Source organism: Apodemus sylvaticus, chromosome 16, assembly GCF_947179515.1.
Source record: "Apodemus sylvaticus chromosome 16, mApoSyl1.1, whole genome shotgun sequence".
In the NCBI taxonomy this organism is placed as follows: Eukaryota; Metazoa; Chordata; class Mammalia; order Rodentia; family Muridae; genus Apodemus; species Apodemus sylvaticus.
The window spans coordinates 66,987,483-67,014,377 of NC_067487.1; the positions used below are offsets into that span (position 1 = coordinate 66,987,483).

The 26,895-nt window shown below is 45.6% G+C and overlaps 1 protein-coding gene across 1 annotated transcript in view; it reads left to right on the forward strand.

Moving 5' to 3' along the window:
- Window positions 1-26,895, forward strand: part of Scamp1 (secretory carrier membrane protein 1) — an 88,118-nt gene that overhangs the window by 57,973 nt on the left and 3,250 nt on the right. Inside the window, exons 3-8 of the mRNA XM_052159717.1 lie at window positions 6,562-6,660; window positions 7,404-7,512; window positions 11,559-11,687; window positions 16,171-16,330; window positions 22,697-22,798; window positions 24,817-24,934. Coding sequence (XP_052015677.1) covers window positions 6,562-6,660; window positions 7,404-7,512; window positions 11,559-11,687; window positions 16,171-16,330; window positions 22,697-22,798; window positions 24,817-24,934 — 717 coding nt within the window. The remainder of the gene's footprint in view (window positions 1-6,561; window positions 6,661-7,403; window positions 7,513-11,558; window positions 11,688-16,170; window positions 16,331-22,696; window positions 22,799-24,816; window positions 24,935-26,895) is intronic.

A 26,895-nucleotide genomic window follows, 5' to 3' on the forward strand; every position in this document is an offset into this window, starting at 1 on the left:
GGAACTGGAACTAGAGTTAGAGACAGTTGTGGGCTACTACAAGTATCTCTCCTTGGTGCTCCCCACCCCCACCCCCAGGTTTCTCTGTGTAGCCCTGGCTGTCTTGGAACTTGCTCTGTAGACCAGGCTGTCCTAGAACTCAGAGATCTGTCTGCCTCTGCCTTCTGAGTGCTGGGAGTAAAGGCATGGCCACCACTGCTGGCCACCAGCTTAGCAGCTGCCCTAACACAAGCCACCGGTGCCTTCCGACACACTTACTGCCTTTGCTGTTCTCAGGGAAGGTGGGCTTGTCCTGCCCTGGATTTCAGGATGTTGTTTTCTTTCTTTTTTTCTTTATTTAATTTGAAATAATATATCTGTGTATATGTAGGGTGTTATTTTATTATGTTTCTCAGTGTTCTGTGAGCTCTCTGGATCTCTAGTAGTCATGATTTTGTTTTTTTTCTTTTAAAAGCCTTTGATTCTCTGCTTCCTGGTGAGTTCATTACACAGTGTAATCCTCCTGGTGAGTTCATTGCGAGCGTAATCCTCTTGTGCGTTCATTGCACAGTGCAATTCCTGACTGGTCTGCAGTTGTCACACTTGCTCTTCCCTCCTGTCCCCCCTTAGGTTCCTCAGTCCTTAACCTCAGAGATTTACTCTTTATTTAGTCTACCAACAAACCCATCATGGGCGTTCTTTATTGCTGCTGGCTTGGATTTGATGCAAGCATGCCTTTTAGCTCTTAGGAACTCTGTCTGCTTACATGAGCACCTGTTCTCCTATGGCGTGTCCCCCCCCCCCCCCAGAGTCCTCAGAATTATTTAAATTCCTTTCCCAATGAACCTAACACCACTGGATGGTCTGGACTAGTGTCTCCTCAGGTTGACTTTTGCTTTTTAGTATCCCTCATATTTTCTTGACAGGCAGGCATGATAAACTTGGTCACAGGAACCTTGGGCCTTCCGTAATGGGCCTTCAGTTACATAGTTGTAAGGAAGTGGGGTTCTCTGTTTTATAGACTTATAAACTGTAAACTTCACCTGTGCTCCCACGTGTCGTCTTTAGATGGGACATGGTGGCTGCAGCAAGAGTAGGAGCTCCCGTCCCAGGAAACATCAGCAGATTAGACCCCAGGCAGGTCCCCGTTTCCTGCATGATGACTAGCATACTTTAGCGTGTTCCTGCCAGCCTCCTCTGTCAAACATCAGCAGATTAGACCCCAGTCAGGTCCCCGGTTCCTGCATGATGACTAGCATACTTTAGCGTGTTCCTGCCAGCCTCCTCTGTCAAACATCAGCAGATTAGACCCCAGTCAGGTCCCCGGTTCCTGCATGATGACTAGCATACTTTAGCGTGTTCCTGCCAGCCTCCTCTGTCAAACATCAGCAGATTAGACCCCAGTCAGGTCCCCGGTTCCTGCATGATGACTAGCGCTCTTTAGCATGTTCCCGCCCTGGGCAAACATCAGTAGATTAGACCTCAGTCAGGTCCCTGGTTCCTGAATGTTGACTAGCATTCTTTAGCGTGTTCCCGCCAACCTCCTCCTCCTCTTGGTAGAGGGCAGAACAAAAGCATACTGAAGGGGCCCTGTGACTTTCAGATGTACCTGTGAGGTTTGGATGTGCTCGTGCCTTCAGTGTCATCCTCAGGAATGCTGTGTGTCTCCTTGACAACTGGCCTGGAGTTAAACACTGGTTCAGACTAGCTGGCCAGTGAGCCCTGGGGGTCCTGCCGGCTCTGGTTCTCAGCCCTGGGATTACAGTGCACAAGACCATGGCCACACCTTCTCAGGTTCAGAACCTCAGGCTCCAGAGACAAATGCTTTGCTAATTGAACTCTGTCTGCCCTTCCTACTAAGTTTGTAGTTCTGAGCTGGGATGCCGTTCGCAGTTTCCCTGACTCCCACTGCTGTGTTCATGGAGAATTTGTGCTCTAGTGAACCGTTTTCTGTTCAATTTTGGGGCAATATTTTGTCCTGTGTCCTCATGCTTCCTAAAGGTTGGGGTGTTACTGATTTTCCAGTTTGTTTATTCTTTAACCTCTTGAAGAGATACATTCCACACCCCTTCCAGTCTCCCTTCCTACCACCTGTTGCTGCTGCTGCTGCTGCTGGTCCTTCCCCCTCCTCCTTCTTCCTTCTTCTTCCTCCTCCTCCTTCTTTTCATCTTTCTTTTTTTTAGCAGACTGAGATCAGGAGCCTTTAGGGCAGCCTGTTACCTGTCCCTCTTATCCTGTTCTGCATGTCTTGTGTCTCCTGCCAGCACACTGGTCCCACTCACATCGGCTGGGACTTGTTTGGAGTGGTCTTCCCTCACAAAACGATCTACACTCAGCCTGCACCTGTGGCCCCTTCAGTCCATGCCTCTGTTGTTCTAAGATGCTCTGAGTCGGCATGTATGGTGTCTTCCCTTACTAAGCCACAAGCTCCATTATGTATTTGTGGCCAATGGAGTAATCCGCGACTGGTAAATATGTGTGTGAAGGCACAGGACCTTGTATATTGGTGTGTGCAGCCCTGCTGTGCACCCCTGCTGTGTGCAGCTCCTGACCTCACACCTCTTCTCTGCTACTATGCAGCTCCTCCAAATGCTCACACAAGCAAATGAGGAGAGCTTCCTGGAGCAGCTTCCATCAGCACTATGGCGTGCCTCCCAATGGAGCTGTCTCCAAGGAATCTGGAACTTTTCAGATTTGACTCTTCATAGGCAACAGCTGGCGGTGGCTATGCTTACCTGGGTTCCCTTGGGACTAAGGACAAGGAGAGACATGTACTCTAGCTAAGAACCAGGACAAGAACCAGGATAAAATCATTCCACTCACTCTAAAACAGGCTGCTAAAGACTAGGATAAGCACTTGTTGTTTGCACAAGAGAACATTCCACAGACCCTGAGCACAAGAGAACACGGGGGTGGGGGTGGGGAGGTGGGTGGAGGGTTGCTTTGGGGATTAGATGTTTAAACTACACAGGGAAGAAGAACAGCTTTATTAGCACATGCTATCTATGCATGCCAGTGGATTTAATTATGCCATGCACATAATATCCATACACGAGGCACTTCGCTTATCCACCCCTTCATCCTCTTCATTTTCCTCCCAGCCCCATAACCTCCATCCTTCTCCCAACTCTCACTCTTTATACTTTTAGATCTTTGTGTGTGTGGCTGCTGACTGTCATTGGGGTTGTTTAGGAACATGAGTGACAGTTTGTATACAGAAGCATGTACCTTACCAGTGGCTGTGGCATTGTGCGTCTCTCCTGCGCTGTCAAAAGCTGGGAGTACTTGAGCCTCATGAGGGCGTCTCCCCCAATCCCCCTACACCTCCCCCCTACCCCGTGGCATCGAGGTGACTGAGCCCAGGCTGGTGTGGAATCCTTTGCGGAGTCAGCACAGAGTCCACAGCTGGATACGACTGATAGCTTCTCTCTCAGCTTAGCTCCACCAGCACTGGGAGCTAAGAAGGAGGGAGGAGGCTTCCAGCCCAGTGACGGCTTGATTTGTTATGTCCTGTGACAAGCTTTGTAGCTTCGTCCACAAGAGGGTCTTCTTATCACCAAGAAGGATGTACATTTTTATGTGACATAGGCAATCCCTAGATCTCTCATGCCTAGGAAGAAGGGAATTTGAATGTCGTTCTTGTGTGTGCAATGTCCTTAGCGTTTCCAGTGAGCAGAAAGCTTGTGTACTATAGAACTGTCAATTTGCAACTATGTGACCAGGGTAGGTATTATAATGTCCTTAAGTCTATTGAGGCAATGTGATCATTCTTTAATTTTTACGGGTTCTAGTTGAGCTTTCTAAATCACCCCAGAATATGCCTATATAGTGTGATAAACTGTCTTAAAGTATTGAAAAATCTTGGCCTCCAGCTTTGCCTCCCCCCCTCCCCCATTGGCCTCATCCAGGGAAGGCTGGGACTTCGGGTCCTTCCTTATAACTGGTGGCTGTGCCACACTCGTTCACTGTTTCCTCCTCACACCCACACCCACCCTTTACACACCCATCCAGGCAGTTTGGCTTCCCAAAGCATTTGAAGGCCAGCTTGATAAGTTTTGAGCACCATTACCCTAGCGAGGCTTTTACTGACCTCATATTTATTAAAGAACTTTATTTTGTATTTGGTTTGCTTGTGTATCCAGATCTTAAATGGTTGTTTTAATTTTGATCTTGGCCAAGGGTGGCTTGTTTCTTTATATGCTTAAATCATGGCCCAGTTACTTTTTAGAACTCTCTGTGAGAATTCTCTGAAGCCTCATCTTAAGGCATATTCCTTTACCTTGACCACAAGCGTGGGGTCCTCTGCAGTGAAAATTTGTCCTTAGGGCTTTTTGTTTGTATGAATACTATGAAGTCTGGTCCCAAATTTTTCCCTTGGTAGGCCTATGATCAGGTATTTTCAGGGATTTTTTTCCTTCCTCCTTCTGTATTGAGGAATCAGGACAGTACATCTAAGTATTCCCATCATTCCTCTGTGGTTTTTTTTCTTTCTCCCTCATTCCCTGAGGGTATTGTTTTCAGTGAGTCCTGGTTCTCCCCAAGGCCACTGCTTTGCTTAGTGTCCTTTAAACCCCAGTGCTCTGGAGAACCGCAGCCCACCAGAGCTTCGTCTGGACTTCCAGCTCTTGTTCCCTTCTGCCCTTCTGGGATTTCTTAGCTTAACTATGCACTTGGCGTATTATTTCAATGAATACTGACCTAGCACTTTAGATACTGTATACTACGGTTCTCCACAAATATAGGTCTGCTGTGTGACTGAAATATCAGTCTTAGTCAGGGGAGGGAGTCGACTGTTAAGAGCACTTGCTGCTCAATCCTGAGGACCAGAGTCTGGATCCCATGTGGTGGCCAAAATGGCTGTAATGCACTCTGGGAGCTCCGCACCATCTCTGGCCTACACGGGCACTCACACACTTGTGTATATACACTCACATACACACGTACAAGAGCGGCTTATGGTTTAATGCTCTTATGTCAGAGGCAAAGATGTCGGAGAATCAGGAACCATTGTCATAGTGATCGGGCAAAAAATCTTTTCCAGGAGTTGCACCTGGCATGAGGCAACCCGTGTCTTCTAGTTGAAGAAACACTAGGTCCTAAAGCTGGGTAGAGATTGAGTTAGCATCTACAAATGGAAAGAAGCTGTGACTGCAGAGGTGCAGGAGAGGCTTGCACATCCCTAGTGTTGGGAGCAGTACCATCGTGGCCTTCCATCTTGCCCCACAGACTTACTACCTTCAGCACTGCTCGGTGTTCGTGGCGGCAGCATGCCATGGAAAGGCTCTGGCTGATTGAGTTCCGGGACCGTGTCTTCTGGAAGCCAACCTGCTTACCATGCCTCAGTCCTTGCCTGCCCTCAAGCCCGTGTGTGTGCTTGCTCCTGTCTTGTTACATATTTAGCCCAGGTTAGCCTCAGGCGTGTGGTTCTCTTAAGTCCAGGGTTTCATATGCTGTTTTTGTTCTGTTCTCTTTAAAGAGATGTGTCACTCTCTAGGACACTCTAGCCCGGACCTCAGTCTATAGATTAGGCTAGCCTCAAATCTGCAGTAGCTTTTTTCCTCTCAAGGCTGGGAATGACACTTGGTCCCAGCTTGATTTTAATTTTTAAAAGCAATATGACAGTAAGGTACTGCCTGCCTTTAACCCCAGGACCTGGGGCAAATGTGGGCAGGTCTGTGAGTTCCAAGCCAGTTCCAGTTCAGCCAGGAGAGCCTGTCTCAGAGACAAACACAAAGCCGTACTGGACGACGTGTCTTCTGGGAGTCAAGCAACACAGGAGAGTGAACGCCCTGTGATGTGGTTTGCTGTGGACATCTGTGCTCATCTTGGAAATCCACTTTATTTCCTTTAGCATTTTAAAATTTCTTGTGCAGTGTTAACTCATTGTCTTTGATGTCTGCGCTGTGTATGCCATGGGTTACTTACTCATCCTCAGAGATGGACTTACAGACATCTGTCTGTCCTTTGGTGCTGCAGCCTCTTTCAGACACGGCTGGTACTGGCAAAGTGGAACTGTTAGTGATGTTGTGCCGCAGGTTTCTAATACAACTTTTTCAGTTCAAGGCCAGCCTGGTGTACAGAGTAAGTTCTGACTCGAAAAACCAAAAACTTTTTCAGGCTGTGACATGTGTCTTAAGAGGGAAGAGTTGACTGTAAACTTCAGTATCCCTCCCTCCTCCCTCTCTCCCTATCCTGCTCCTTCCCTCCCTCTCCCTCTCTCCCTCTTTCCCTCCCTCCCTCTCTCCCCCTCTCTCCTTCCCTCTCCCTTTCTCCCTCCCTTCCCCCCTCCTCATGTTCTCAGGCTGCTCTTGGGCCTTTGGGTTCCTGCCTTAGCCTCCCAGGTAGAGGCAGATGTAGCCCCGCCCTGCTGTGTAATTCTTGCTGTTTCTTACGTGGTGTTCTGTTCAGCACTGTAAAGCCGCGTGTTAAAAAGCAGTGAGACAGAAACACTTCACAGGACAGCCTGAGAGGACATAGAAAGAGCAGGGCAGGCCTTGGGGTTTTGCTTTCTGGTGCTATGACACCCGTGAGATAAGTTAAGGTTGGGTCTTTGTGTTATATACTTGTCTTTAACCGTTTTAGCCTCCGCCAGGCAGTGTGAAAATGCCTAACGTACCCAATACCCAGCCAGCAATAATGAAGCCAACAGAGGAGCATCCAGCTTACACACAGATCACAAAGGTGAGTGCCTGTTAACTGTGTAGATTGATAGTGGAAGTCCATATATGATCCCGGTGTGCAGTGTATGCGGTGAACTTTGTGTTGCCTTTGGTCTCAGTGCATAATGCCACCATAGTCACAGTAATAGAATAATAAATATGCTGGGTGAGAGCTTAGTGTCTACTCAGCAGCAGTGTGAGGAGTAGGAGCTGCAGCTGTGCAGGAGAGACAGGCGACTGGAATCACCGCGCCCTGTCACAGAGGTGGAGGTCAGCTCTGCTGGGTATCCCTGTCACCGCAGCATCCTAGACATGTCAGGCATTTTAAACTGTCCTCGCAGTTCTGAACATTATCACCTGACCCTGCTTTTCCAGCTACCTTGGCTGCCCCTCATGCCGTCCATCCTTCCTTCCTCAGCGGTTACTAGACTCTGGCTGCTCCGTCCAGAGGGCTCATTTTTAGAGCAGCACGCATGCTCTAGGTTGCTGAGCTGGCTGTCTACCCCCAGGCTCCGGCTGTTCCTAATGAGAGGTGTTGTTTTTGTTTGTTTTTCCCCATCCTGTGGCCTCAGCATTGCCCCTGAAGGCTCCCATAACTACAAGAGCAAAATAAGTCAAATAGTTCACTAATATTTTCCAAAGCTATAGTTTTCAATGAATCCCTGTTTGAAAGCACATTTAACGTTTCTCTCACGTAGAAAGTAGGCGTGCCGCTGTTGGAATGTTTGACGGTCTGCTAACCTGTGGATGTTGGTTCCCGTTTAGGAACATGCCTTGGCACAAGCTGAACTTCTCAAGCGCCAAGAAGAGCTGGAGAGAAAAGCGGCCGAGTTAGATCGTCGCGAGCGAGAGATGCAGAGCCTGAGCCAGCATGGTAGTATCCAAAGAGTTGGACTGAATGTCTGTCCTTGCTCTGAGCCCCTGGCTGGACGATAAATGCTGCCCTGTGTTCTGACTCTAGCAAAGAGGTCAGACACAGCAGGTTGCTTACCTGATACCTGTGGCTCTCTGAGCTTGCCTGATAACTACAGTCTTCTGGTAGATTAGGAGAGCATTGGCTTTCTCTCAGGGAAAGTGAGACACATCTGATAAGTTTGCTTCATTCCAAGCCAGGGAGCCTTTGATTCTACACTTGACTCTCTTGAATCTTTTCTTTTTTTCTTTAAAGAAGAGCTGGGACTTAAAAGAAAGATCTTAGTGTATTCTTAAGCATGATGGATAAGAGAAAGAGGCCTCAGAAGACAGGAAGGCACAGCTGAGAGCGTGGGTGTGGCTCGCAGTGGCCCCATTGACTGAGTGTGCCGAGGGCCCTCCTTGGACTCTTGGGTCCACATTCTTGCTTGTATCCTCACAGGTACACCATACTTGTCAAAAAATGCTAAGAAAGTATTAGCATTATTAGTTACTTGCTGTGCAATCTGTTTAGGCTCTGAGTGCTAAAGATAACTCTAAAAGAATCTATGAGGGAGAGTTAGTGACCTCAAAAGCAGGATAAGCAGACTCAGAGAAGGTGTTGTTAGGGTGGCTGGAATGGGGACAAACCCCAAACAAGGACAGCAATAGTAACGCTGAGTACCTAGAACCTTCTCTGAGAATGCTTAGGCCTTGGGCCTCTGAAGGACATGTCTCCTGACTTCTGGCATCACAGATGCCTCTGTAGGAGAAAGAATGATAATGTGTCTTACTTTCTTCATGCTGACTAACACTAATTATTTCTCTGAGATATGAAAGATGTTTTAGTAAAGATAGTAACAAAGAGATAGTTGATAGTTACATGTTGCAGTATGTTGGCACCCTGTAGTGCCTTCTACCTATAATTTAGCACCACACTGAGAAGTGTGGCCCAGTTACTCACTTTCTGAAGAAATGAAGTTTGCACTTCTTAAGACCACCCCGTGGACAGCAAGTGGCTTGAGAACTTCTGGTCCCAGTTTCCCTCTTCATTGCTATTCTTGGCTGCTCTTCACATGGTGTGATGTATCATGTGTAGCCCTGAGGGCCTGTCGGCAAGGGTTCTACCATGGAGGTATATCTCCGGTCCCCCCAATTTTAATACTGTAACTAGTGTCACTAAGGGCATATGCTAAGGAGAATAAGCAACAGGTCATACTTTTCTTTACGAAAAATGTTTAGATAGGTAAATACACACACACACACACACACACACACACATGTAATTGAATTTTAAAAGCTGTATAGTATATTTAGTATTAGAAACTGACTTTTACCAGCACTCAAGAGGCAGAGACAGGCAGATCTCTGTGAGTCAAGACTGGCCTGGTCTACAGAGTGAGTTCCAGGAAAAGCCAGGGCTACACAGAGAAACCCTGTCTCAAAAAAATTAAGCAAGCAAACACAAAAAGAAAAAGGAAGAAGAGGAAGAGAAAGAAGAAAAAAGAAAATGACTTTTGTTTTTTGCTTAAATTTTTGTCTGACTTTGTGCTTTATGGTTAATTTTTGCTCTTGCCTTCATATCCCAAGTCATGCTGCCAGTCTTGTTTTTTCAGACACAGCCTCTCCTCACACCTCACTGGGGTCTCTCCAGCTAAGGCTGCTGGAATTCCCACACAACAGGCTGTCTTATGTTTTCTCCAGGGTTCTGATTTTCTTAGATAACTTTTTTGGTCTGTCTTTGCATTGTCCACATGTGATCCTTTAGCCAGTCTTGTATTGCTGAGAGCCTCCTCTTGCCTCTGCAGATCAGTAAGGACTGTAGCAGAATTCTTTGAAAAGTCCCATGACACAACGAGAAAACAGACACTTAAGAATTAGTTGGCCAGATCCTCAGACTTTGAAATAACTCTGTTTTAGGCAATTCTTAGGGTTTGTCTCAGGGTTCTCTTATACAGAAACATGCTGAATATGATATGATATGACATTGGGAAATTATTTTACCATTTGTTTCTTTAAAAAAAGTTTCTAAGAAAAAAAGTTAAAAATGTAAGCTTGGCTTTCAGAGTTGTAAGAGCGAAGCTCCGTAGTGTTTCGTATGCCATCTACCAAAGCAAGACGCTTTACTTAGAACCGCAGGGGAGTAAGAAGAGAGTGTGTGTGATGGTTTGTATATGATTGGCCCAGGGAGTGACTCTATTAGGAGATGCGACCTTATTGGAGTAGGTGTGTCACTGTGGGTGTGGCCTTAAGACCCTCACCCTAGTTGCCTGGAAGTCAGTATTCCACTAGCAGCCTTCAGATGAAGGTGTAGAAATCTCAGCTCCTCCTGCACCATATCTGCCTAGATGCTGCCATGTTTCTGCCTTGATGACAATGGACTGAACCTCTGAACCCATAAGCCAGCCCCAATTAAATGTTGTCTTTTATAAAACTTGCATTGGTCGTGGTGTCTGTTCACAGCAGTAAAACCCTCACTAAGACAAAATGGTAGCAGCATAGTGGGGTATTCCTGTGACAACTTGACCATGTTTTGGGGAGGACTATGGAAGGACTTTGGAACTCAGTGTTAAGAACCTTATGGGATGTTGTGTAGGAGCTTGGAAGATAATGTTGAGACCAGTGCAGAGGATGGAGGCCTGACTTGTGAAATTTCAGAGAGAAGATTAAAGACTCTTATTAGGGCATGTTTTGATTCTGTGGTTTTGGTTAGCTGGGACCGAAGAATCAGCTGTGATTAACAAGATACCAGAACCACTAAAGCAAATCTTTGTGTTACTGGGACTATTGATGCTGGTTAGCTGGAGCTAAGAAATTAGCGGAGATTAAGAGGAGACCAGCATCCCTGAGGTGAAATCTTCTGGAAAGTGTTTTCTGAGAGTACAGAGGCTGTGTTCCAGAGATAGCCACGGTTGTATTTTGTGCTGTGGCTGGACTTGGTGCTGTGTAAGAGTCACCCAGGTGGTACTGGTTTTGAAGGCATGAAGGGGTCATGAAGAGCAGCTGAGGCTCTCGGCACTATGAGAGGCCATGGAAGGCCATTGGTGAAGGTGCAACCTCAGTTGGAATTGATGGCCTAGGACTTGAAGGGGTCATGCATAGGAGCAGAGGCTTGTCACCATGAAGAGAGCCTATGGAAGGCTATTGGTGACACCTAGTTGCAGTGGAAGATAGCAGTGTTTTGAAGATGCCAGCACCATGCGATGACCACCAAGAACAGCAGCAGCAGTGGAGTACAGGCATCTGAAGCCTAGAAGACAAGGTGTGTGCTACAAAGGGCAGAGATGGAGAAGTGACCCAGGCCCTTGGAGGAGCCCAGAAGATTGTTGAGTTGGATTCTAGACGTTGGATGGTTGGAGTCTGATTGTGACTGTGCCCTGATATTTTTCCCTCTTGATGGAAGAAAGTATTTTAGTGGATCTCACAGTTAAGAGACTTTGCATTTTTAAAAGATATTGGACATTTTAAAGGGATTGAACTTTTAATATGTAAAGACTGTGGGATTTTTAAAGTTATTAGATCTTGGGGATGAATAAGAAAGTAAGAATTGAGGCTTAATAGTGATGTGTTTGTATGTCAAGTTGACAAGGGGTCAATTGTACTGGCTCATTTTGTGTGTCAACTTGACACAGGTTGGAGTTATCACAGAGAAAGGAGCTTCAGTTGGGGAAGTGCCTCCATGAGATCCAGCTGTGGGGCATTTTCTCAATTAGTGATCAAGGGGGAGGGCCCCTTGTGGGTGGTACCATCCCTGGACTGGTATTCTTGGGTTCTATAAGAGAGCAGGCTGAGCAAGCCAGGGGAAGCAAGCTAGTAAGAAACATCCCTCCATGGCCTCTGCATCAGCTCCTGCTTCCTGACCTGCTTGAGTTCCAGTCCTGACTTCCTTTGGTGATTAATAGCAATATGGAAGTGTAAACTGAATAAACCCTTTCCTCCTCAACTTGCTTCTTGGTCATGTTTGTGCAGGAACAGAAACCCTGGCTAAGACTGTGTGTTTGTTGGAATAACTTTTGTTTTCACTTACAGGGAGAAAAAATAATTGGCCACCTCTTCCTAGCAATTTTCCTGTGGGACCTTGTTTCTATCAAGACTTTTCTGTAGACATTCCTGTAGAATTCCAAAAGACAGTAAAGCTCATGTACTACTTGTGGATGTGTGAGTATAGAACATTTATATTTATAAAATATAAATATAAATATACATATATATATAAATGCATCTTGAGTTCATATTTTCATAGACACCTTTAGGAAATGACATATTAAAATGCACATTAAATGTCTTTTCGTATAGAACGTAATTGTCATAGTTTCAGAGTTGAACAGTGTATTTAGATACAGACATTGTGTAACAGACAGCAATCTACGTTTCTAGATGAGAAAAGCCCACACATCAACAGCAGTACTGACTGACTGAGAGGCGACTTGTCTGTCACATGGCAGGATTTCCCAGAGACCCCTTCCCTTTGAAGAATATTATCTAGGCATGACTTGCTTTGGAAAAATTATGCATCCTATTTTTAATACAAAGGAACACCATTTAGAGTCTGTTAAATGTGGGCGTTCTGACTGTGCTTCAGGACGAATCAGAAGGTACTGTGATGTGTGAACTGTAACTTTAAAAGTTGCTTTGGGCTTGGCTTACCTTTCATCTTTAAGTGGCCGTGAATACTTCTATTCTTAACATTGGTTAATATGGGACAGTTTAATTAAACAGCAGATCAGAGTGTGTTTTCAGCTGGGATGTGTGTGGTGGTTTGACTATAGTTGCACCTCTGAGTATCAGGCTGCTAAAGGCTTGCTGTGCGCACACACACATGTCCCACCCTTTCCCTGGTTTGTGCTCCAGACAATTGCAGCCCTATTTGGTGTGAGTCTGTCAGGAGGGAAGGCAGCCGTGCGGCCCCTCATCTGCTGGACAGATTGGGCAGTAGGTAATTCGTAGGTACATTCCTTCCAAAGAAAGTGTGGGAGTTTTACTGTATGATTAGTAAGGCTTTAATGGCCAACTTCTCTTAGTAGATGTAATAATTTTCTTCAAACTGATTCTTCATTGCTGGCATATGAAAAGCAATTGTTTATAGATATTACATTTGTTATAGTTTTAAAAAGAACATTTGTTCCCATATTACCTCTTTTTGTGTGTGTGTGTGTGTGTGTGTGTGTGTGTGTGTCAGGGTTTCTTTATGAAGCTTTGGCTGTCTGGGAACTGGTTACATAGGCCAGGCTGGCCTTGGACATAGAAATCCACCAGTATCTGTCCCCTGAGAACTAGGATCAAAGGTGTGCGTACCACACCCAGCTGGTTATTACTTTCAAACTTTTAGTTTTTTTGTTGAGATTTTTGCCTTGGTATCAGTAGTAGTCTGTGTGTTTGATACTGCCATATGTGCATACTAGCAAATTCCTGTGTTTTAATTAATATTTCTGTGTGTCATATATACATTTGTATTTTTGTATATGAATTTTAAAAATAGACAGAATTTTAAGCATAACTTATTTAACTTAATTTTTTATGGTAAAGATAGAAAATTATAATAGATTTAACAAATTGAAGTTGAATAGGAAAGATAGCTAACTTTAACTGCTAACCACTAATGCTGATGGTTTCAAAGTAGGTTTGTTGGGTTTCGAGAATGCTCAACTTTCAGAGTGTCTCAGAGTAATGTAGGTAATTGTAGGTTTTCCCCCAGTTTCACTTAATTTGCCAATCTTTTTTTTGAAAAAGGACTCGATATTCTCATTAGGGTTTTGTTTCAAAGGAGCATGGTTTGGAGTGGCGTACAAGCAGCTCAGTGACTTAACTACACAAGAAGAATAGGGACTGCGTGAGTGTGGTGCTTTCTAAAGTACCAACCTGGGTGCGTTTCAGGGCTGGCTGAAGCTGTGCTACTCATTCATTCATTCATTCATTCACAGTGATTGCTAGCATTTGTTGGAGATGGATTTCATGTCCCACACATCTTCCAGTAGGTATTACACTGCTTAGTCTTGGAGAAGATAAGCTTTGACAGTTTGGGGTATTTGTTTGACATTGTGTCGACTGGGCCAACTGTATATAACAAGTCACTGTGTAACAAGCTATTCTGATAGCTTGGTTCTTAAGCCCAGCATTAGATTCCATGGTATGCCACTCACAGAGTATCAGGATGAAGAAGGGATTTCCATTTTAATGAATCCGATGAAGATGTGTGTTCAGCAGTTAATCTTTAACGGAAGCAGGTAATCGAAGCTGCCTTGAACCATAGCAGTTATCACTGTGAAGTGATATCCCACTTGATCTTGGCCAAAAGGCCGAGAAGCCATGTGAAGTGATAGTCAGCCTTCTGAATGTGCTTTTGAATTTAAGAAAAGAAGGAAGAGCAAAGTGTGGGTCCAGCCACCAGGTAGCAGAGGAGGCGCTGCCTGTAACAGCTTCTTTGGCGATTTAGATTGAGAATCACATGGCACTGGCGACTGCAAATTCAGGCTCTGATCCTGACTTTGAGTCCCTCATAAAATGAATAAATCTTTCACATAAAAAAGTATAACTTATAAAACTGTGAACATGGCTTAAAGATTTGTTTCATGTTTGGCCTGAACTCAGCATCCGCCAGCATAGACACACTGAAATTCACAGCAGTGATGGTGCAGTATAGATATGTAGCGCCTTGTCCACCCCCGACCTCACAGGTGAACAGCCGCGTCCCAGGTGCCTGGACAGGCTGCTTGTATTAAGTACAAGTTGGTGACTTACTGATCATGGTTACTTTAAAAAGCATCTAGAAAAAATTTAACACATTATAAAAGGTTATTGATATTTTCTGTACTTTGAAAACTTTTTTCTGGACTTTAAAATAATGTATATACATACAGACATGGTCTTTATTTTCTGTAAATAAAATAGAAAACTTTAAAAAGTTATTCTTTTAAGGATTAAAATTTAAGTTAGAATGTGCTAACATTAAAGAAAAACAAAGTTGGGCATGGTGGTGCACGCCTGTAATCCCAGCACTTGGGAGGCAGAGGCAGGCAGATTTCTGAGTTCAAGGCCAGCCTGGTCTGCAGAGTGAGTTCCAGGACAGCCAGGGCTACACAGAGAAACCCTGTCTCGAAAAACCAAAAAAAAAAAAAAAAAAAAAAAAAAAAAAAGGAAAAAAAAAAGGAAAAAAAAGAAAAACAAAATCCTTAAGACAGCCAGAAGTCCTTTAGAACTACAAAATAATTTCTGATTTCATGGGAAATTCAGTTCTGTCTTTTTAAGGTCTTAGATTCTTTGTTTTGAGGAAAAGGGAGTTTGAGTCATTTGATTAGTAAGCCAGCTTTCCTGGGAATATAAACTGCCTGTAGAAGCTGGATAATTAGTAGTTCTGTGTGATGGAAGGGTCTGGACCTCAGCACAAGCCCTGAGAGCCGCTGTGGCTTTGCCGTGGCTCCAGCCTCTGTCCCCCGCCCCCCCCCCCCCCATACTTGCCATGTTCCGTGTTCAGATAACAGCATCAAGGCAGTAGAATGAGCGGTTTTATCCTGCTCCTTACATTTTTATTTTTATTTCTGAACAGATTTTAAAATTAGTTTATAATGTATATTGAGTTTATAGTAAGTTTAAAAATCCTTTATTTTTTAAATCTAAGTCATAGTGGGTTGATATTTTTATTTAATAATATGCACTTTACAGTATTTTAATTTTATGGTAATTTGTTTTTCATAGTAAAATTCTACCCCATGAATACTTTTTTGCAGAATCACGTATAACTGTAGTGGGGTAGAGAAGATGGTTCAGGCTTAGGAGCACTTGCTGCTCTTGTCGAGGCCCCAGAACTGGTTCTCAGCACCCGTGTGGTAACTCAGAGCATCTGTATCCAGGGTGATACAGTACCCTCTTCTGGCCTCCTCGGGTCCTGCATGCACATGGTGCATATACGTACATGCAGGCAAACACCCAAATGCATGAAATAAAAATAAGTGTAAACAGCAGTTATAGTGGTAAGTGTGGCTCATGCGGGTCACAGCGTTGCTGGGTGCCTCACTGGGGGTTGTGACTTGTTAGGGAGAGTCAGTGCTGGCAGCATGTGAAGTGTGGCCCACATCTGTTTCTATGAAGCAAAGGGCGGTCCTGCCATGGCCCAGATCTCACTGTGTTGCCTGGCTGGGTAAAGTGAAAACCAGAATCCTCTATCAAAGTGTCCCCCATTACAAATGGCTCTCTGAGGAGGACGCCATAATCTTCTCAGACCTCCACACATGAGCACTTCTGCTGTGTGTTAATTATAACCCAGTTCCAGGGTATGGTCTCCCCTAAAGTGAGACCCTGAGAGACCCCAGCTCCTGGGCCTGCTTGCTTCTGTGTTTGCGCAGGCACTGGTGCCCCCTTGGGCCCTGGCTCAAGAAGTCACGGCTTTTTTTCTTCTCAGGGAAGCAGACCTTAGGGTTGGGCTTGGCTGTGCAGCTGCCTACTAGGAGGTGCAGCAGGATTTGGTCTAAAGTGCTCCAGTGTGTGTGCCGTGCCTTGAGAGCCCGCGTGAGAAGCAGCAGTGTTGAACAACGTGCGAGGGAAACTGAGGGAATGTTTGCTCTGAGGAAGTTCTTTGCATTCGTAGTTCTTACGGATTGTGCAACTCTATAAATGTAAACGTTCCGTTTTGTCTTCTGACCCACAGTCCACGCGGTAACCCTGTTCCTGAACATCTTCGGGTGCTTGGCGTGGTTTTGTGTTGACTCTTCAAGAGCGGTCGATTTCGGCCTGAGCATCCTGTGGTTCCTGCTTTTCACTCCGTGCTCCTTTGTCTGTTGGTACAGACCGCTGTACGGAGCGTTCAGGTAACGTGTGAGTGAACGCGTGTGCTCTAACACCTGGAATCTCAGCACATGGACACTGAAGTAGCAGCACTGCTGGGGGCCAGCCTGGGCTACAGAGACAGACCCTGCCACAAACACACCCCATGAAATGAATAATCTATATTGTTCCTTAAAGGGAAAGTTGGTGTATTTTCATTAATTTTTGTTTATCATTGTCAAGGCCAGTGAGATGGCTCAGTGGTGCTTGCTGCCAAACATGGTGACCTGAGTTCGATACCCAGGTCCACATGGTAGACTGAGTCCTGCGGGTTGTCCTCTGACCTCCTTAGTGCACGTGGCAAGCATGCTTCCTTCCCCAGGAAAGAAACATAAGCATAATACAAAGTCAGCATTTCTATTAGACTGTAACATACTTCCTGAAAAGTCTAACACAGCTTGCCCGCATATCCATTGGATTGTAAAATTCATAAGCATTGTTTCTCTTGAAAAATCAAACATGAAAATAATGCAAGAAAATTGACATTCTTAGATTTTGACATGTAACATTGTATGTCATGTATTATACATGTCTTTAGAAAAAGTTTTGCTGTTTACTCCTCTGTCCCCTACATGTCTAAATGATGAACTATACCGGTGATTACAGCCTTTATCTTAAGATGAGCCCAGGTGGGAAGAACAGCCGCAGCCTGGGAAACCCTGTGGGTGTCCATTCTTCTCCGTTCACCTGGGATTACAGCTTTTCGAGGAGAGCACTGGAGCTGAGCCCAGGGTTCTGGATTCTCCAGTGCAATGTAGCTTCTCTCATTTCCCCCAGATCTTAACTCTTCTGCCTTGCTTCTTCATTTTGCCGCCTTCCTGTTGCCTTAGTAACCAGCGCAGGTTCTGGAATAGTGAGCGCGAAGGTGGGGTGGCGGCCATGTCTTGCTCCAGGTATTAGGGGAAGAAAGCATCAGCCGTGATGTGAGTTGCAGACTTCGTTGCTGACCTCTTTGTTGGCTTGAGGATACTCTTCCTCTAGCTTGACGGGAGCTTTCACCATGAGTGGTTCTGGAGCTTTCTGGATACTTTTCTGTGCCTGTTGTCATGACCATGCGGTTGCTTCCCTTTTCTCTACACTGCTTTTATATGAGAAGCTTCTCCTCCGTTCCCTCTCCTCCCCGCCTGTGGCCCTGTTAGTCTCTTTAGGACCTGGAGCCAGGGGTCATCTTTGTGAGGCGTCTCGTCTTATTTGAAATGCCCTGCCCAGGTATAGACTGCCTGTAGGTTCAGAGAAACTGTTTCAATCGTTGATTATTTCTTTCTGCTTTGCTCGTTGTCTCTTAAAATAAAACTCTTGCTAATATAATAGAAAAATCTATTTTTCCCTCTCATTTTTTCTATCCCTTTTGTTTTTTTCCATCTGTAAAGTAGGAAACTTTTTGAACTTATTTTCCAACCATCAGGATGACATTAGCTTTGATGGTGGCTCTGAGCAGAGGCAGACAGTGCAGCAGAGGTTCCGCGTGCGCTGCTTCCACGTTCCCTGCATTCTGTGTGAGCTGCTGCCTGGCTCCAGAAGTTCAGATGGAAGGTGGTCAGGTTTTAGAGGAAAAGTTCCTAGGAGATAAAATTGGCAGAATCAATTTGAACAGGTTAAAAAGAATTTTACACATATTAAGTAGAGCATTAGTGATCAAGTACTGATAGGTATATATAAAAACCATCATCATAATTTCTAAATCTAGAGAAGCAGAAATGCAAGCTAGGAATCCTGGTAACAGTGCATCTGTTATGCCTTAGCTGTGACTGTTCAGGAATCGCATGGGCTAACAAGTGGGCAAGACCCCTCGTCAGTGGGTGACCCATGGTCAGTGGGTGACTCCTCGTCAGTGGGTGACCCATGGTCAGTGGGTGACCCATGGTCAGTGGGTGACCCCTCGTCAGTGGGTGACCCTGACCCATGGTCAGTGGGTGACCCATGGTCAGTGGGTGACCCATGGTCAGTGGGTGACCCATGGTCAGTGGGTGTCTACTGGGACCTGGGCAGAGGCGGGAGCTTTGAAAGGAAAGCCAGATCTTCCCTCCTCACAGTTCCTGTAATGCTAGGAAGCAGCAGTGTTCAAGCTCTGCAGGGCGTGGCCCCAGTGACCAGAAGCCAACTGGTGCCTGGGAACTGCAGCTGTGGGGACCTGCAGCAAGGGCCGGGAGACTACTGCTTCTGCAGAATTCCTTTGTGGCAGTAGATGTTGTCAAGCTGGTGTATATTACTTTGTGTGACAAAGAACCCAGCCAGCTTTGTAGAACAGCCTGAGAACCATAGCTGAGGGCACAGCAGGACCTGCGATGAGGAAGTCCTGTGCAGGGCTGCCTTGTGGGCGTGTCTCTGGTCCAGTGCCAGGATCTCCACCCTCCTCCTCCCTTCCAAAGCTGGCACAGGAGCTCCTGTCACTCCTCCCTCTGCTGCTCCTCACATACCGAGCGAGCTCTTTTCCCTACCCAACTCTTCAGTCACAAAAAAATCTTTGAATTTCTAAGCCAAATTTCTGCTTTCATTTTTTTTTCTACTCCTGATACTGAAGATCCTTTAAGGACCACTGCTCCGGGCTGCCGCAATCTTCGCCGCTTCATCTCCACCCTGTCTCCAGCCTAGATGGCTTCCTGGTTCCCTATTTCTTATTTCCTGTATTCCGACTCCTCTGTTAACGGAAAGCCTCTTTAAGGGTAGGCGGGACCCTGTGATCTTCTAAGGTGTGAGGGTGTCTACAGCTGAAAAGGTCCCAGTGATGTGCTACAGCTCTTGTGTCTCCAAGGGCACGTGTGTAGCCCCACAGTCTGCTCCGGCTGCCCTGACTAAGCTTTCTTGTTACTGGCAAGAAGTCCTGACACAGCCCCCTTTCTCCTGCCCAGTGTGCTGGCCTTTGCAGCATGTCGCAGCATGGTCAGCTCTGCCTACCCTCAGTTGGCACAGAACGTTGTAATAGCACCGAATATGTTAGCTAAACGATTATTCAAAAGATAATCGTGAATATTCCGATGTAAGTTAAGCCAGTATGTGTGTGGGTCTCTGAAGTACCTGGATCCATTGCAAAATAACATAGTAATAAGGTCAGGCAGGCAGAGGCTCCGAACCTCTGAGACGAAGGAGCGTGCGCTCTGCTCCAGATGATGTTTACCAAGTTGTAGAGCCTGAAGAGTATCAGGGCTAAGTGACACAAGCTCTGTAGCACGTGCACATACATATGCAAGAGAGGACATCATTTTGTTTCTGTTGGAGGTCAGATATAAAACTGGAGGGTCAGCCTGCCACGCTCTCGGCCCCAAGTTCATCTATAGAACAACAAATAACAGCACCAGCCCTGGGCACATGAGCAGTAACCGATCTAACGGAAATGGAAAGTCAACTTAGCAATGGAAAAAACAAAGGCCAAACTCGTGGCCCTTGGCAGGAGGCTCCTCAGAGAATCCCAGGCTACACGGAACACAGAGCGCAGCTGCCAGGTGTCAAGGAGGGAATGAGTTCAGTTTTCCTGAAGCATGCAGATCTCCAGATCCTTCTGGCCTTCTGAACAGGCTGCAGTCCTGAAGCCAGGGCACTGCTGAAAACAGGAATTTCACTGATCTGAGAACCCCAGCACCCGTAAACCAGCCCCGTGTGACAAGATGAACAACAGTCTGAAGCGCTTCTTTCTGAGGACCATAGAGAAGACTATGTGGTGCACTGAAGGGAACTCACTGCAAGTGCAGAGACTTGTGGGTCAGAGGATAAGAAAGCGCTGGAGTGGGCGGGCTGGGGGACGGAGGGTGGGGTAGACCTGTGGTAACCAAAGTGTGAGTCTCCAGAAGACAGAGGCTGGCTCTGGCTGGCTCTTCACAGACGCAGGAGGTAAGGTTGACAGACACTGTGAAGTAGGAGGGGACCGTAGGAGCGGAAGGATTTTCTCCTGACACGTGTACTCCTGTCTGCTGAGGAGTCTGCGGTTGAGCTTTAGTAAGCAAAGTGATTTGGGCCTTGGTAATGACAGTGCTGAACAGAACCAGGATCAGTTTAGAGCGATTAAAAATGGTGCCCGACTTGGAAAGATGCTATTCCACAGTCAAGTGGATGGAGCTTCTTCCAAAAATGCAAGTTAGCTTTTCTCAAAAGTCTCACTATGTGTCCTGGGCTGGCCTTGAACTTGGTGTCCTCCTGAGTACTGGTCTACGGGCATGTGCCTTAGCTCTGGACCTACAAGGTTGGCTTTATATTAGGAAGTCTACCACATCTAACCTAAAATTTAACAGTAGAATGACTATCTCAACTAATATAGTAAAAACATTTGACAAAAATCCAATGTCTTTTTATGTTAAAAAACAGTGAATAAACTTGGGAGTAGAAGAGAGGTTTCTTCACACTGCAAACGAAGTGTACAAGCTAAAACCTGTAGCTCATAGCTAATACCAGGTGCTGTGTGTAAGGCTGAGAGAGCTGTCTAACAGAAAATTCACAGCATTTCTGGCCACTGTAATTAGGTAAGAAAGAAACAAAAGACATCCAGATCTGGAAAGAAGCAAAACTATATAGCTCCATGATCATCTCTGTAGAAAATATAAATGGAGATAAATCCCTTTACAGTGGATGAGAAGGCTCAGTATCACTAAGGTGTGAACTTTCTCAAAGTGATCTGCAGATCCGCAGCATGACCACAGTCAATCCCAGCAGGCTGTTTTCTAGAAATGTGACATTGTTCTTCCAAAGATGTATGGAAATACAAAAGCCTTAAATTTTTAAAGCTAGTCTACAAAAGAACAGTCAAGATGGCATACTGATATGTACTTCCTGATTCGAAGACTTGCTAGAATGCGCCAGTAGCCACAGTGATGTCTTTATGTCAACAACACTTGTACCATAAACAGATGAATGGTCTAAAAATGAAACCAGCCCTTCCCTATGTGAAAGGCAATTTAAAAATCAAAGGCTCTTTACTTTAATGATGTGTGTGCACTATGTATGTGCCTGCTGTGTTAGCAGAGGCCAGCGTGGGGCATTGGGTCGTGTGGAACTGGAATTACAGACGCCTCTGAGCCACCATGTGACTGTTGGAAACCGAACCTCTACAAGGGCAGCTATTGGGAATCTCTCCAGCCCCCAACTCTGATGCTCAAGACTCAAAGGCAGTGCCGCTCAGAAAAGGCTCAGACCCACTGCTACCCTTGTGTGAAGAAAATTCAACCATACCTTATTTTCAGAAATAAGCTGGGTTTTGTTTTGTTTTGTTTTAACAGAATAACATGTCATACCATGTTTTCAGAAAGTCAGTTGAAAGAACACGTGCACAGATGTGGAGCTGTAGGACAGGGAACTGATGGGAGGGACTCTGGCTTTGCTAAAGTGGTGTTTGCTTTAGTCCAATACAAAAAGAATGACTAGGCAAATTGGAGTTCATAAAAAGGCAAAACTTTTCCTCAGAAGACACTTTTGGGACGCCTCAAGTGCACACATGCTGCCACACAAGTGCACAGATTGCAAAGACAAGGCCCGAACTATAGGAGATGTTTGCCAAGCATATATCTAATTAAAGGCTTGTATATCCAGAATATTTTTTTAATACTCTCAAAAATCAAGAATAAGGAGAAAAATCCAGTTAAAACACCAGAAAAAGATTTTAACAGTCTAACAAAGATCTATGGATAAAATGAAAAGTTGCTGAACAACATTACTCACTAATTGTTAAGTCAAAGCAAAGTGTGATACTAGTGTTGTTAGTTTCTTGTTGCTGTAACAAAACACTAGCTGAAGAGAAAGGTCGCTGTGGGGTCAGCATTTTGAGTTCCTGATGGGGCAGGAGGGGCCGGTTCCCATCAGGCCGGGATGCAGAGTGCGGCAGTAGCAGGAGAGGGGGTAAAGCCCCAGCATGCCCAGTGACCTGCTTCCTCCGGTCCTCACATTCACCACCTCCACCGCCTCCCCACAGTCCACTCAGATTCTGACTCCAGCCCCGGTTTAAGGCTTAAACTACTCATTAGTCATGATGTAATTTCTCTAGAAAAGGCCCAGACCCAGGCTTGATTTCAAGCACACAGCCATTTGTAAGTCAAGTCCCAGGGCAGCTGATCCTTTCTTCTGGCTTCCAAGGACACACACTACACACACACACACACACACACACACACACACACACACAATTCACAGTCATATGCGAAAACTAGGGAAAAAATTTTTTTAAAGGAAAACTGAACTTTGTGTTGAGGTGGATTCTGGTGGAAGGTCAGTGGAGACCCAGGGTGGGCAGGATTGTTTGCCCAGAGGCTTGGGGCTTTACCTGTTTGCAAGTGCGTGTGTGCGCGCGCACACGTGTGTGTGTGTGTGTGTGTGTGTGTGTGTGTGTGTAAGGTGCTGTGAAGACTGACATTCTCCCTTTTCTTTTAAAGGAGCGACAGTTCCTTCAGGTTCTTCGTGTTCTTCTTTGTCTATATTTGTCAGTTTGCTGTACATGTTCTCCAGGCTGCAGGATTTCATAACTGGGGAAACTGGTGAGTTATTCACTGCTTATAAGTTACTAATTTAGTATTTGTATAACTTCATGTCCTAGTGAGTTAACAGAAAAAGTCAGATTGGCAAAAGCAAACACAGAAAAATGAAAGTGCTTTGAAAACTCAACTGAAAATGTTCTGGAACAAAACTTAGAAAAAACTACTCTCTTAAAGGTTATGCTGTGATGTAAAAATCCAGTGCATGAGGTGTCTGTGTAAAGTAAAATGTGTACACATCAGGCACTGAAAGGGGCTGTGTGAAGGAGTCCAGAGAGAGACCGGTCAGTGTGAAGAGAAGAGCTTCAGGGACTGAAGGGAAGAGTGCAAGTTACGTGTAGAGCATTATTTTAGATAAACATGCACATGCACACGCACACACACACATGCACACGCACATGCACACACGCGCACACACACACATTTGTATTGGAGTTCAGCTAGACGGTAATACAGACCTCTTTCTTTCGTTCTCCATGGGGGACGCCCCTGAGTGAGATGGTGGGTGGAAGATGGCGGTCTTTAAAATACCGCCTCTCCTGTCTACACTGCCTTCCCTCCAGCGTCTGAATGCACGGTGTGCACAGGTGTGCTCACATGCATGGAGCTGCTGTTTGCCATTGTGTCTTTGGCTAAAGCTGCAGTGAGCATAGGACCAGAGGGGGTGGGGCTTGGATTCTGTGCTGCCTCTGCATGGGGGTGAGCAGCGAACAGCTCTCAGCAGTTTGTAAAGCACCCAGTGGGCACACACACTGTAGACTGTGCACTTTTGTTGTTTCCAGTTAGTCCTTGGAAATGGCTATTTTAAATATTATCTTAAATATTGCTTAGTCTGGCATGTGAATGAGAGGAAATGTTTTAGATGTTTTAAAAATGTACTGTTATAACGCTGTACATACATACACACAGTTCTTTAGAAGTTGAAGTAATTTCACCAGTTTCTTAATATGAATGTGATAGGTGTAGAGAGAAATGTAAAGTTGACTGTGACAGTCTGTGCCTAGGTACCACAGTCTGCTAATGGAAAGGGCCTGCTTCTGGTGTGCCTTGTAGAATTCAGGTAGTTTTAGTCATAATTAGAACGAAGGCAATTGTGGATTGACACGGTGTTGTAAGACCATAGAGTAGAGTGTTCCCAAGTGTCCTTCACTCAGTCCCCAATAGTGTACACTACAGTAATATATAAAAACAAGGACAACATTGAGAGAGTGTTTCCATCACTGAAGAGTCCTGCTGCTCTGTGGCAGGGAAGGTAGAACAGAGGAGCTCGTCAGACTGTCAGTCACAGAGCGTAACACACAGTTCAGTGGGCAGCTGAGGAAGCAGAGGATCGGCCAGGGGCCAGCTAGGGGGAAACCTATAGGGACCTGTGACCTGTGGCCTGTGGCCTGTGGCCTGCGACCTGTGGCCTGTGGCTTGTGGCCTGTGGCCTGTGGCCTGTGGCCTGGGACCTGTGGCCTGGGACCTGGGACCTGGGACCTGGGACTTGTGGCCTGTGGCCTGGGCCTGGGCCTGGGCCTACTTCTTCTTGCTAGTTCCTGCCTCCTGAAATGTCCATAACCTTCCAAAACAGCATCCCTGCTGGGCCTCGGTGCTCAAACCAAGTGAGTGTGTTGGGGACTTTTCACATTCAAGCACTGAGCTGTAAAGTGCAGTGATTCTAAAAGTGAATCATTTGTTAAATATGTGGTCTGCATATATTTTCTTCCCTACTTGAAAATGAGCATTTAAAATGCAAATGAAGAACCCACACTTTTAGGACAGCATATTAAAGAATACAGTCATCTGGTGAGCTCCTGGGGCTCAGGCGTGCGATTTGCCTGCAGATACAGACTGGTGCCTCTGCTGTGGGCCCTGGCACTGAAGGCCTGAGTGTGGGCTTTATCGCGGGCGGCCTGTGACGTTATTACGTATGAAGAATGCTGACATTGCCTGGCGTCACAGTGCTGCCCATGTGTCCTGTCGTTGCTCTGAGAGTTGCACTGACTCATTTGCCTGATGATGTGTCTGCTGTCCCTTAGTGGTTGGATCTCATCCCTCACTGGTCTTAACAAGAACATTCCCGTCGGGATCATGATGATAATCATCGCAGCACTCTTCACAGCGTCTGCTGTCATCTCGCTCGTCATGTTTAAAAAAGTAAGTGGGAGCCAGCCTCCGGCCCTGCCACGGTGGCCCTGGGGAGGAGTCCCTCGGCCCTGCTGCTTGAGACCAGTGCCACTCTGGCTTACTTCTGGACTTGCATGTTTGTTCTCGAGGATTATGATTTATGGTTGTTTATAGACGCATTTAAAATTGTATCATATTTCATGATTGACATAACAATGAGAACATCCCTGACTTGAAAATCCAGAACCCAAAATGTTCAACAATAAGAAACTTTTTTGTTCATGGACTTGGTACCAGAAGAGGAAGGTTCTACCTGACCTCACAGGAGAGATTATGATTATAATTATCTAGGCAAATACATTAAAATGTACAAACTACACAAAAGTATGTATATACAATATGTATGAAAATAGGAGTTTCATGTTTAGACTTGTCTCCATCCAGAGCATCTCATGCTGTGTGTGCAAGTATTGAGAGATCAGAGACATCTTTGGTGCCAGCATTTCAGAGGCGGCTCCTGAATATGTTCCTTTAGCATATGCACTGTTTTCAGTATGAAGCCTATAGCTTGATGAGTAAATACAGGTAGATTTATTATATCAGGTATATGTTTTTATCCATATTTAAAATTTAAAGACATTAAATTATTTAAGCGTTGCATTTCCTTCGTGTTTTCTTTACACCTAGTAGTTTTACAACACGTACAAGGAATCCATACAGAAGTAACTTTGGCCACTCTGTTGAGCTTTTCTCTTGGAATCTGCTGAGCGCTCACTTGTGCCCCACGTCCTGGGCCCTGTGGGCCCAGCTGCACTCCTGCCTGAGTTTCCAGATTTCACTGCTGCTTTTTCTCTCAGAAGCTAACAGTGTGAGAAGGTCAGGCCTCATCTAGCTGGGCTTTACTCGGCGATATGACTTGGGGGATGGCCATTAGGAAGAACAGGTTTGGGGCTGGTGAGCCAGCTCAGCGTGTAAAAGTGCTTCCTGCCAAGCACACAGCTGTGTCTGACCCAGGAACCGTGTGGTGGCAGGAGAGGACCAGGGCCTGCAAGTTACCATCTGACCTCCGCAGGTACTCGATGGCGTGTCCCCCCACATGCACAAAGTAAACAGAGCAGTTTGGAGTGAGGGCGATGCTGTGCCTGGGGGTGGGGTTTCTGTTAGCTGGGGCCGTCTCACTCTTACCTATGAAGTTAAGAATCTCAGATGAGATGATTTTCTATGGTATGCTAAAATATAATACATGGCAATATAAACTAAATTATAATTTGAAGCAACCATCAATCCTCTTGTCTTCTCTACCTCTGATGTAAACTGAGATCCGAGAACTGATTCTTCAACACTGACTTAAAAATTAATAATAAATTATAAACACACAAACCCCCTTGTTGGGAGTATGCAGCACTAACGTGTCCCCACTAGGGGTCAGGATCTTCATGGACGGTTCGGACCTCAGGAAGGTCTGCATAGTTCAGCTCTGGACTAGAGGCCGGGCCAGGCTGGTCCGCTCTTCACCCCCACTAAACAAGCTATGCAGTCTTAGTTTATTTTGATGAAAATAAATGTACTATTGGAATTCATTCTCATTCTGAAATCTTACAATTAGAACAGGTTATCGTTGGTTTTTGGACACTCATTGTCCCATGGTTTCTGCCATGGCCTTGTGTCTTAGCCTGTGTTGCCCCAGTGTTGAAAAAATTATCTCCTGAGTTTCTTCATAGACAGAAATCCTTAGCTTTCACACATAGGTTTGGTTTTCTACCAATTGTTCCTAACTGTGCTCTGTTTCTACAGTGAACTATCAGAAAGTACTGGATAACGAATGTTTCAGGGCTAAAGTGGTAGATATTCTAAAGGAGCCACTTAGGCAGGAACAAGCCACAGAGAGCTGTCGGAGCTCCGAACATTTCCCTCTGAGTGATCACTAAGAGTTGGGACAGTGCAACGCTGAACTGAGAGGAAGGCAGTCCAGTTTGGAGTCCCTTGGGAAC